Source organism: Trachurus japonicus, chromosome 3, assembly GCF_045865225.1.
Source record: "Trachurus japonicus isolate A0001 chromosome 3, Traja_1.0".
NCBI classification, from domain to species: Eukaryota; Metazoa; Chordata; class Actinopteri; order Carangiformes; family Carangidae; genus Trachurus; species Trachurus japonicus.
Genome location: NC_140909.1, coordinates 27,565,779 through 27,578,732, shown reverse-complemented (window position 1 = coordinate 27,578,732; position 12,954 = coordinate 27,565,779). Strand labels below are relative to the sequence as shown.

The 12,954-nt window shown below is 40.4% G+C and overlaps 1 protein-coding gene across 6 annotated transcripts in view; it reads left to right on the top strand.

Moving 5' to 3' along the window:
- gramd2aa (GRAM domain containing 2Aa) overlaps window positions 1-6,105 on the top strand; it is a 37,460-nt gene extending 31,355 nt beyond the window's left edge. For 4 of the 6 annotated variants that reach the window (XM_085768782.1, XM_085768773.1, XM_085768807.1 and 1 more), the window contains exons 10-12: window positions 1,305-1,398; window positions 2,229-2,333; window positions 4,650-6,104. In XM_085768782.1, coding sequence (XP_085624908.1) covers window positions 1,305-1,398; window positions 2,229-2,333; window positions 4,650-4,653 — 203 coding nt within the window. In that variant the 3' untranslated portion in view covers window positions 4,654-6,104. Of the gene's footprint in view, window positions 1-1,304; window positions 1,399-2,228; window positions 2,338-4,649 lie in introns of those variants that run through there. The other 2 variants (XM_085768815.1, XM_085768791.1) reach the window with 2 other exon arrangements.
- Window positions 6,106-12,954: the final 6,849 nt, after the last annotated feature.

Here is a 12,954-nt window from a genome sequence, read left to right as displayed (position 1 = left end):
AAAAAAAAAAACCTTTCCCACCCACAATCCCCAGGGCACCCCCTCTTATAGGGATAGTTCAACATTTTGGCAAATTGGCCCATTAGTTTTAGGAGTAGGTCCATTACCTTTAATTGTCAGTGCAAGCTATTTTTAGGACGGTGGAGCAGGGCCGTGAGCTGCTCAGAGCTACGCTACGGAGGCCGTTCTAAAAGCTTGCACCGACAATTAAAGGTAACAAACCTACTGCTACTCCTTATGGCAATGGGGCAATTTGCCAAAATGTTGAACTATCCCTTTAATAAGGCCATAATCCATGAGTTTTACAGGTAATAAGTAACAACATGTTGCATCTTCCAAATGTCACTTGCATTAAAGGATAATGGTGTTTGTAGTCGTCAGAGTTAAGTTGTGTGGATGCATAGGTTTGTGTGTGTGTGTGTGTGTGTGTGTGTGTCAGAGTGCAAAAGACAGAGTAATTGCTTTTGGATGGCAACATCTTTCTTACGCAATGACACACACATTAAGCTCCAAATGGAGATTAAATCATGTGTGGGGAGGGGAGGGGGCTCGTATTAAAAAGCTTGGGGGCGGATGCAGATTAAGTGGAGATTATCGCAAACAATGTCTGCTGTCAAAGTTGGCTGAGGACAGTTTAACAGCTGTATGCTGACACTGCTTTGGTTCTCCCTTACATGTTGGTTGTGTGATTAGTGTGAGCTTTTGTGTACAATCATCATCGTAGGTCACATGCGGAGTGGAAACTAATGCAATAACCTACATTATACACAAATAGAGCCTGTGCAAAAAAGAAAGACACGTCAGATAGGATACAGCAGTAATGGAGATATTAGGATGTAATGATCTGCTTAGGGTGTAATGCTGTTGCAGTGTATATATATATATATAGTATGAATAACAAAATATTCTAAATTGTTCATATTTTTGCCCCATGATAACAGCAAAGTTTTATTTGTAGGAAATGAACATGGCAGCCTTTGCAGGCAGCAGCTGGGGTCTGTCAGCTCAGTGTTATTATAACCTAATTGCACTCTCCAGCATTACATATGTACAAACAACAACATGTTCGCTTTTGAAAGGCGTAATTGATGAGACTGAGTAAATACCGTGTTTCATTTCTGAGCTCCAGAGTACACACTGTCACACCATTAGCTGTGAGAAAGCGCCGTCCAAATGTGATCACATATACACTAACAGGTGGGCCAGCGCCATTAGAAGTTGGACATGTCGTGTAGTCAAGCCAAGCACTGTTAATGGTTTTATGTGTGTGTGTGTGTGTGTGTGTGTGTGTGTGTGTGTTACAGAGCGAGCTCTGCAGACAGACAGAGGTCTTTTATCAGAGCCAGTGGCAGAGCTGGGCCAGATGGAGTACCAGCTGCTCAAGTTCTTCACCCTCCTGTGAGTATAGAGAGGGACATACACACAACAATAACACCACCTTCAGCTCCTCCAGCAGCTGACTCACACACACACACACACACACACACACACACACACACACACACACACACACACACACACTCACACTGCACATTAACAAGGAGCTATAGACACAAACAGTCAGACTGAACACAGGGGAGCAAAGCTATCAAAACACATTTTAGTTTTCATTTCTTCATAGACAAGTTGGCTGTCATGAGATCTAAATTAATTATTAAGATTCATCGAAAATGCTCCAAATAATTTGTGTGGGTGAGGATCACGCTCTCCTCAGCCCTCCTGCCCTGCAGCATAGCAGGGAGCCTGTCCTTCACCCAGAGGGGATGAAGCTGCTGCCTCACTATCTGCTGCTCATTAAAGACAAATTAATGTCTGGTTTATCACATATTAAAGGCCTTATACATAATAATTAAAACTACATATACATTAATCATTAAAATAGAATACATAATGTATGTAATATGACAAGAAAGGTAAGTAAATTAAAAAATGAATATACATTCTTCATGTTATATCATTGGGAGAATGCAGCCTTATTTCATACAATCTGTACATAAACTGCATTCATTCATTTATTTCACTATTGTATTTTTGATTTTCTGCCATGTTCCTTTAGGATGTATGTATAGAGGGTTGTTCAAGGACAGTGTGGCTGTGGTATGTTGACAGAAAGTCAAACATCGCCCCCCAGTGTTCATGAATAGATATGGCAGCTGAGGATTCAAATGTGACACTAATCCTGAAACTTTTACCTGAACTTCCATGTGTCTCCTTCTCTTTCTCCTCAGTATTATTCTACTCATCCTGTCATCGTGCTACTTGGCCTTTCGCGTGTGCAGTCTGGAACAACAGCTGTCCTTCCTCAGTAACCCAAATCTGCCCCTGAGAGAGAGGTAACGCAGCATCAGTACATCAGTTTGTTTTATGGAGAAAAAAAGGCACAATACAATACAGTGGTTCTCTTTCTTTTCTTTTTTTTTTTTTACATCAAGGACCCCTATATTGACACAAATTAGACCACGGACCCCCATTGGACAAAGTTTTTGAAGCAAACAACAGAAATACACAAATATTTGTTCAGAGACCGAAGAACATTACATTTTTAGTCAATGTACGTTCAAATTAGGGCCAGTGGCGTGGACTATTGGAAATATTGATGGGAAATTTCTGGAAAAAAGTGGTAGGATTTCTACAAATTAAAAAGTTAAACATTTTCTCGAAAAAAGTGGTACATTTTCTTAAAGCCCCAGTATGTAACTTATTTGGCTTTTTATTATCAAAAATCAAATATGTCTTTCATAAATACGTATTTCACTGAAGTCTAATCACACCCACATACAAATGAAAGCTTTCTCGTACCTTAGAATGAGTTGTTACAAGTCGTTACAAATACATAAGGGGGGACGCACTGAACCGAGGCGGCCGTGTTGCATCGCCATTTTTTACGTTCAGTGGCAGCGTGACCGTAGGAACTCAGTGGAGCTGTCGGCTCGGGGAGAAAGTTTTCCAGGTAGCGGCTGTTAAAACTGTCACCACTGTGTAGTGTGAGGAAGGACGGAGGCACTGATGTTGCATTCAGGTGCAGTCAGGCAGACGGCCGTCGTCAAACCAACCGGATGTCATTTTACTCGAAGAGAGAAAGACGGTAAAACGTGGGTCAGGTTAACAATACGACATCACCATGACAACATATTGACACGCCTGTATTGTTTTGCCTTGTGCTGGTGGACCACTTGTTTACATAGACGCTTGTTTATCCTGTTTACATCAAGGGGGGAGTTGTGGGTTCTCCAAGTGAAGACCACTTCCGCGTTCGAAAAGCTGCAGTACCCGTCCGGCCTCTGGGGGCTGGCTCCAGAAGGGAGCAACTCCAATTGAGCCCCATGTTAAAATAGCCGACTTTACAGCAAAAAACATATTTACAGCCTGGTACATTTTATTATATTTGGTCTCTGCCGATAAATTCCACCTCCGTGAACACTGTGTGGGGGGTGAATTTTTTTGTACCACAACCGTTTTAGTATTGTTTAGGCTTCAAATTCGTGCATAAATTACGTTGAGTGACAGGTTCACAGACAGTTTACCGGCTGCTAATTGGTTGCTCCGAGTTCAGTGGGTGGGTTCTCAGCCAGCTAACCGCCGCACCTCTCCAAATATGGCAAGTAGACTCCACCTAAAGTCCAAGATGGCGCAGTTCAAATCCCCGTAGTAGAGGCACAAAACAGCCTCCCCCAAACCAATGGGTGATGTCACGGGTGCTACGTTCTTTTTACAGTCTATTTTTTAGTCTGTTTTCTTGTCTGTAACATCTATTGCACGTTTGTCCGTCATGGGTGAGGGATCCCTCCTCTGTTGCTCACCCTTAGGTTTCTCCAATTTTTCCCTGTTAAAAGGGTTTTCTATGGAGTTTTTCCTCAGTGGATGTGAGGGTCAAAGGACAGAGGATGTTGTTGTGATGCCATGTAAAGCCCTTTGAGACAAACTGTTTGTAAAAACGGGCTATACAAATAAAATTGCCTTGCCTTGCCTTGCCTATGGTTTACATGCAGCGTCTGTTGTCTGTCTGAATTCTGCCCGATTTCACATGAATGCAACATCAAGAATACGTTCAGATATGCAACCGCACCGCTAGATGGGGGGAATTCCTACATACTATACCTTTTAAAAACAATTCTAGAAACATTTCTAAAATAAATAAAAAATAATAATTTCTAAGAAAAAAAAGTTTTTTTAATTATAGAAAAAAGTGGTAAAATTTCAAGAAAAAGTTTGGGACCCCACTTTGAGAACCATTGCATTAATATGCACTGAGGCCATTTTAAATGCCTGAAAGATGAGATTTATACATGGGAGATAAAATAATCCAAAAGTGTGAAAAATAATAGGATAAGAGGAGTTATGTTTTTTATATTGTATTATTATATGATATATTGTATGTAATAACACTGTTATTTAGCAGGGACAAACTTACAGAATACTCCAGAAATACAACATCAATAAAAGAACATGATGCCATATTTGTAGAGCTTCTAGCTGAAGCTTAACTTGCAGCTTCTGTCTCTGATGAGTTTTTTTAAAGGAGTAAAACAAATGAGCTTTGGGTTGAGTCTGTTTGATGTTCTACTGGTTTCCACAGGGACAGTGTCAGCATAAAATATATTAAAAAAAACAGATCTTTATGCTGTTGATTTACTCTCCTCATCCTCCAGGTAACCACAGCTCTCCTCTGTGACCCATCTGATTGGCTGCTGTTTTATCCTTCTCATGCTTGGAGTTGTTGATGCCCCTCTGCACAGATCCAGGACCAGCTTAAAAAGCCCAGAACAGATCAAGCCCACACCAGCTGCGCCACATAAAGGAGCATCGTCGACCCGACTCCGGGCACGGTTACGGACCTTCCCACCGCGGAATGAGTTCCTATTCAGTGATCACTTCCAGACTATGCAAAACAGACTGTCTATTTATTTTTTGAATATAAAGTAGCTTTTACTTTAGATAATGATTGTCTACCATGGCCTGTCCCCCCTCACAGACATTTCATCTTTACCCACATGATGCTGAGTGTAGAGAGGTGCTGAAATAGTGAGCAGATTACAGATGAACCTGCTGTTTGTAACACTGGTGAGGTGTAGGAGGAGGAGGTGGAGACTAGAGGTGAGGATGGAAGTAAGACATACATTTCAACACATTCATTACTTGAAAAGACTGATCGTAAAGATATTTTAGGTGAGTGGTGTGAGCAGCCATGACTCATCAATTAATATTCAACATCTATTCAGACTGACAAGTGGACTACACTGAATGTTTTTCTTTGTGGAGAGATCTTGCTGCCACAGAAAGGCTGCAATTAGCTGCGGAAATGCACTTTTGAAAAAATGCCCTTATTATTTCAAATGTATCTAACCTTTTTAGAACTTTGTTGTTGTTTTTTTGCTTGTTTATAGGTACACAGTTATAGTTTTTTGAAAGTATTTATGGAGGGAAGTCATATTACAGTATGACTTGACTGAACTTATTTGTCATTTAACAGTAATACACAGGAGTGAACATCAGGCATAGGTGTTGACGATAATGTGAATTCAATGGTTAGATGACATGCATATAGTATTTTGTTTTTAGTTGTACTAATCTGCTTTGTGAAAGGAGTGTTTTTTTCCTTTTATACATTTCAAATGAAGTCAACAAAAACTCAAAAATGATGCATTTGAGGTTCTGAGTGTGATGATGATGACGATGGTGGTATAATATCTTCGTTGGGAGATGTTTTACTGATTTTGAAAAGATGGGTGAAATGTAGTCCTAGACTAGTTTGTGAAATCCCTATGAATTAAATCGGCCAAAAAAATGTAGATTAAATGTTTGTGGCTTTTAATTTGTTTCTGTCATTGTGAGTGTCAGGGTGTCACTGTCCATTGCTGTCATTTTGTTGTTACACACAGAACCACCGTGAAGAGGTTTGACTCCTAACAGCAAAGTGAATTTTGGGAATCTGCACAAGTCAGGCTAAATCATGAAACTGAAACACAAGGTTGGCAGACGTCCTCAACAACTGCCAGGATGTAAGATAAGATGGAGGAGCGCAGTTGTTTTCTGCCAGATGTCTAAAATGTTTCATGGGTAAAAAATGTCCGTTCACTAAAACGTCAACAAAAACCGACTGTGACTGTAGTTGATGAACATTAATAAGTGTAAAGGTGCCAGTGTTAGCCAAAGGCAAATTTCTGACGGTAGTCCTCCTGGCAAGGTGTTAAAAGCCATTAAAATGAACAACAAGGACATAGGGAACATAATTCATACAAGTTTGACATTATCTGATGGGGTCTGAGAAGGTTCTGTAAGCTCAAGAAGCTGCAGCGTTTTCTAAGCTCTCAGAGAACACATAGGAGCTCTGAAGTGATTTGAAGGAATCTGGAGCTGCAAGCTTTTTAAATGTGGTTAGATAGTAAGCTGTAGCTGCGACACGTTTACTCATGATCTATCAGTTGTTGAAATATGACTTCAGGGCTGGGTCCTGTTTCATCTCTAAAAGAAAATAAACCGTACAATACACAGGCTAACAGAGAGAAATGATTTTCTGGATCAGTCCCTTCGCTTGACAAATGTAGTCTGAGTCTGAGTCTTCTAAGAGACATCTGCAGTCCAGACTGGCTCAACGATGGTCCACAAAGTCAGCCGAGCTCACACTGGTTCCTCAGTCGTGGTCCCATTCTTTAAAACAGAGGAACAAGTAGTCCAGGAACTCCTTAACATATAGTTCCCTGTCTTTATTTAGCATAAACTAACTTCAAAAGAACTGATCTATTTTGACAGTATAGTTTAACTGCAGTGGTATCAATGACCTTGTTAATGAGCACACCAAAGATAAACTCCTGGGTTTCCAGTTAACCTCTGAGATGAAGGTGATACATCTTCAATAATCTATAATCAGGTTCAGTTGACCTAGATTCAACCCCTCTCAGACCACTATGATCTCCGCAGACATATTTACACAGAGTAGCCTAATATTCAAACCCAGACTCAGAGTGATTTACTGGCTGCATCACTTCATCAGAAGAAATATTATAGAGCTCTGGTGCATCATTTTACAGTCATTTCCCAGCACATTAGCCTGACGTATTTGGAGTCTGTGGCTTTCAGCAAAGTTTGGTATCGCTGCATGAGTTTGTACTGACTCATCCACTGGTGGGCGAGTGGGTTTGAAGAATCACAGTCAATCAGTAATGTCACACATGAGTTGTGGGAGTGAGTGTGTGTGCATAATAAATGGGAATATGGTGTGAATTAAGAATATTTACCAAAGCAGGCGCTGAATGGAATGAGACAAAAGAAAAACAGGTGTTGCAAAAAGTCTGTAGTCTTATTAATTTCCTAAAGGAGAAACTTTTCTTTTCTTTTTTTTCGGCAAGCATGACACTGAATCTCAACAAGATACAAGAAGCAACACAGGAATAAAAAAGAAGAGTTAAGTGGAAATGAAATCTTGACATATTCAGGTAATCTCATGACATAATAGCCACCATACAAATTGTAAAGATCTTGACTAACCCCAACTATAACATCCTGCCTGTACCATTGATAACCATTCTGTATTCTACAGTTAGGTATACTAACTTTATTCATTGTACAGGGCTGTGTGTTTTGACTTTTTCTAGTGATATTTGCATTTTTTTCAACATAGCATGTCATAAAAGTGCTGTTTAAACAGGTTTATTATAATTATTAGCTCATGCAGTCTCAGTTGAACAGCAGGCCTTCTGAAGACTTTAAGGAGCACAAAGGGCAGGGGCCAACTACTGTAACTCCATGTGTATGTGTGGAGTCAGTTTGAGTGGGGTAATGGGGGCAGGTCGAAGCAGATGGCCAGACGTGCTGCAGCCTCGTCCATACCTCCAGGGAGCCGTATTGTCTATCCTTGGAATGCTCTCCGGCCGACCTCTGGCCTCCGTGGTGTGAAGGAGAATGCTGAGTGTAACTTCACGGTAATGGTCTGCATTACACACAGTAAAATCATCACACCCGAGCTGCATTGCTTGGATGTCGTCCAAGAACACATTACCTCAGTGGTGCATTAAATGTGTCCACGTCTGCTCGGTGCACAATCCAAGTGTGTTACAGTTAATCCATTTATGAAGTGAGAGGTGCTGTGTTTTTCTGCAACACACTGGAACCAAATACCCAGAGAGAATATTAGCTTACATTATATTATGAAAGCCATACGTCTTACGGAAATAACTCTACACTGGGCCGATAAATGAATGCACGTTTAAGGAACAGAATTGTGAAAAAGGATAATTGAGAAATTAAGATGGATGCGTTTACACATTATACAATAATTTCACCTGACAAAGCCTGAGAAATAGCATTAGAAAACATTTTTCTGTAATATTACATGACTGGAATTAAGTAGTAGGCTATGTAAAAAAAAAAATCAGTTGTAACTCTGTGAAGAAAAAACAAAAAGAGGTAAACATGTTTTATTTCCATGGGGATCCAGCCAAGAGAAAATAATTACATCATTGCTACAACTGAATCTGAATGGTAAAAACATGGTCAGCTGTCTAAATGGTAACACTCTGGTTGAACATTTAATTTCTCTCCTGCTGGAGCACCTCAAAGGTCCAGAATGCAATGCAACCACATGATAAACTGTGTTTGGATTAACGGAGTTTGGCTGTGACCACAGACACACCCCAGTGTTCACAAACAAGTCGGATAGCTTCTGCTATATTTATACATCTATATGCCCACCATTGACTGAGAGCAACATGCTCACACCCACTCTCTGGAGAGCTGTTGAAATGCATTCTGGGACTTTTTCTGTACAGGAATGGTGATTTTTTCACTGAGCAAACTCACTCTGGTTGAAGTGTGTCTTAGTGAAACGCTGGTTACATCATCATAGCTGTAACTATTACACAAAACAGCTGTGAGCGTCTGAGTCTCCATGGTTGGGATTAACTGTTGTCTATATGAACATTACCATAAAATCAAATTTACTGTACCTTTTCATTTTCTTCTTCATTCTCATCTTTTCCTTTTTCTCTCTGGATTAGCATCTGCACTTCATCAGCTCTTTCCTTTCCCTTCCAGCAGAAACTAATTCAACACAGCATCTCCTCTGCTGAGAGATCTGCGGTTCCTCATCATAACTCAGTGTGTATTCACTTTCCACAGAATCAGTGGCTTTGGTTAAAAGAGGATGGGCTACAGCTTGTTTAAAGAAGACACACTTGGTGAAACTATGATACTTTTTATTATATTAGCTTTTATATTTTACAGTTTTTAGTTTATTGGGCCATTAATGACAATGATTTATTGCTTTAATAACTGAATATGTTAAAGAGTTGAAGTAATAGTCTGACATTTGGTTGAAAATATGCTGCCTGTGTGTGTATGTCTGCAGCTGGTTAGCTTAATGTGGCATAAGTACTGGAAATGGGGAAACTAGCTAGCCTAGCTGTGTTTGAAGATAGCCAACAATAATCACGTATTATCATTCTTGGGTTATTCGTATGAATCACATGAGGTGCTGGTGGGTGGATTTTGGCATCTCTAAGAATAAAACTAGCTGTTTCCCCCCTTGCTAAGCGAACCAGCTGTTGGCAGATGTTAATAGAAATGGGACTTGGGAGTTATTAATATTAGTTACAGGGCAACTCACAGAGAAGTTTAGAGAAGTTTAATATTGCTCCAATTCCCTGGTTGCCAGTAGAGGTTGATAAAAGTCAGTCAATACATTCACCTTATTAACTGTTACCAGATTTCTCCAAATGTGTTTTTAATGGTGTAATCTTGCTGGTTCAGTGTAATACTTCCCATATTGAAGCTGCAGCCTCCAGCTTCTAACTCTCTGCAATGTCCTTGTTGGATTTGAGAGTTGTAATTTTCCACCTCTTTCCTGCAGGGACACTACACTGAAGTCACTGTGCTCATGTGATGACGGACTCTCTCAACAACTCCACCTGATTCAAGGAGGACAAGCCTGACTGGTGCTTCTGAATTTCACGGGTGCTGTGAGTTAACATGGTGCACAATGGCCAGCCTTATCACTGGGGGATCCTGCTGCTCGTGCAGTGGAGCATACACTTCTTGCCTTTCTCTTTTTATTTCTGCCACCGTGTTGTGATTCAGATGTGACCTACTTACACCTCCTGAGCAAGACAGACGCTGTCACCGTGCGCTGCACACCTGGAAACCAGGATGTAATGTAGGGCCTCTGGAGGACGTTGCTTGTTTTAATCAAACTGATTCTCACGCATGCTGCAGTAAATTAACGTAAAATGGTTCCAAGTCGTTGTAGTTGGTTGCAGATGTGTTGTGACAGGACATGATGTAATGTACAAAAACACTCTCAACACTCCCAAACCAGATTTTATTCCACCAGGCTGGAGACAATTCTGCACGGCCTGTGTGTGTGTGTGTGTGTGTGTGTGTGTGTGTGTGTGTGTGTGTGTGTGTGTGTGTGTGTGTGTGTGTGTGTGTGTGTGTGTGTGTGTGCCACAGGCCCGAGGAGTTGTATGTAACAAGTGAATATGAACCACCTGGAGATCCAGTGAGAGACCTTGGCTGCTGCTCCTGAAATCAATTACACACAACACTGATGAAGCACAGTGGTGAGTGAGTTGATGGAGCTGTTTTTGTGGTCATTTATATACTAATATATACACACACACACACACACACACACACACACACACGTCTGGACATCTGGTCATAAATCACAGCCGTACATATGTAAACTAAAAGTGTGTTTTCAATGGAGCTAGATGATTTCTAGATTTTCAAATGCATCAAACCATCATGCAAAGTAACCTTGCATGGAAACATCTGTTGTCATATTTTGTTATGTTTCTCCTTTAATTATTCTGAATATTTAAAATAAATATTCTGAATAAGCCCAGCCCATTTAAAGCATAATCACGTTTTGATATGGTAAAAGCAAATACATACACTACACAGTTAATAGTGTTCTCACTAGTCACTCTAGTAAACCCCAGTTTTTTATTTAGTAATTACACTGTAAATCACAAGCTGTATTCTGTACTAATTAATTTTAATGTACCTTTGGTCTTAGTGTTGTTCATAGAATCTCAATTGTTTTCCAATTTCCAATCAATGTCATCAAATTAGTTTTAACACTTTTTCACAGTTTCACAGCTGCTTCCAGTGAAGGGCTTTAAAGACCAACTGCTGTCTTCAGCCTTCATTTCACAGCATGTCCCACTGTTGATTTAGTGCTAAATAAAGCCACAGATGCTAAGACGCTTTGTTTTTTTTTTTGCTACAAAGAGATGTGTATTATTTGCCAATGGAGCAAAGAGCAGGGTACAGGATTTTGTAGGATTTAGGTTTATCCGTCTCGGCTAAGATTATCCAGAACATTACAATATGTCCCTGTGTAATATTCCTCCAAATTACTTCTGATTCGTTATTTATCCAAAAATCTCCTGTGATGCATTATGTCTTGTACAAGAGAGATTTGGACATCATGACAACAAAAATAAATGTCACATGATAACTAGGAACACCATCTTTTATTTGCAACAACTGTAACATTAGAACAAGGCCTGAGAAACAAGAGATGAAGCAATTATGTTTCCTTATTGAACATTTTTATGCAATATTTGAATGCCTCAGGTGAAGGCAGCGTTTCCAGATTATCCATCTAGATGATCTGGCACAGCAGCTCTTTGACACCTCCTAAACCACACTACACTAAGTTCAGTGCACCTGCCAGGAAGTCGAGTTCAGATTCCTTGTAGGTCCAAATGAGGTTGACTTGAAACTAATTGGCCATTTAGAGGCAAATCTGTCTAAATTAATGTGTCTTTACCTCAGCAATTTGTCTCACTGATCTGGTGTGCTGCCAGGGAGGTGAGGGCCCCGGCTTTGTGACATTTTATGAGGACAATAGTAAAGCCTGACGGCTCGTCCAACTGGTTACTCAGGATGAAATATGCCTGTGGGATGTAGAACACTGGATGCCAGAGGAAGGAGAGAGGAGGGTGGAAACTGGCCAAACAGTGCAGGGCTTTTCTGCCACAAAATTACTGATTTTAGAAGGATAAATGTTGTTCATAATTTTAAATTGTGTTTCTTTAATTTTGGGGGGTATAGGAAATGTTAGGTTCTTAGTTTATGAATTGATTTATTATCAAATGTGTTATTATTTTTTGTTTTGTTTGCCGGGGAACGAGGCAGTTCCTTATAAAATTATTGTTACAGTTTTTGTCCAGGATTAAAATCCCCTGTAGGTACTGACAATGGGCCCAGTTGTGGTATTATAGGTTGGTGGGCCAATATATTTTTTGTTAGAAATATCCATGAGGAAGTGCTTTTTGTAATTTAATAAAGTCTGTTTTGGAAGGGTTGAATTTATGTTTAGTGCAAAATTGTTGATAATCTAAGAGATTACTATCCATTAAGTGGAAAGCAAACAAGGTCCTGCTATACTGCATCCACTCTGTAGCAGCCCACCCACTGGTAAAACGGCGCTCCTACAGGCTGCTCAGAGCCTCGTCTGGGCAGACGTTGACTGGCTGTTTTGGTAAGCAACCGGATCCAGGGCGAGAGCGACAGGCCTTTCCGTCAAAATAAAAGCACCAAGCTAATAAAATGCGGCGAAACTTATAATTTAAGGAATATAGCCTAATTAACCCTGAGCCATTAAGGTAACCTTTTGCTTTTATTGTATTACAAGTTAATGTCTATTTTTTTAAAAATAAGTTTTATGTTGGTGAACACTTTTACTTTGGTGAATTTGGTGATTACGGATGCGGAAGAACGGAACCAGAATGCAGACAAAATTCTGAGTTGACACAGGCTCCGCTCTGAAGAGTGTGGTGATGCGAGGCTGCTCAGACTCAGCTCCTGTGGTGAGGTAACGACGGGAGTGAACTGCACACTGGTCGGCCCCCTCTGCGCGAGAACACTCCCTCTCCCCGGATAAGGGGGCGTTCATCCCCGAGGTGAAGTTAGGTTTGTCAGCAGTGAGATAGCATTGTGTTGCAATGT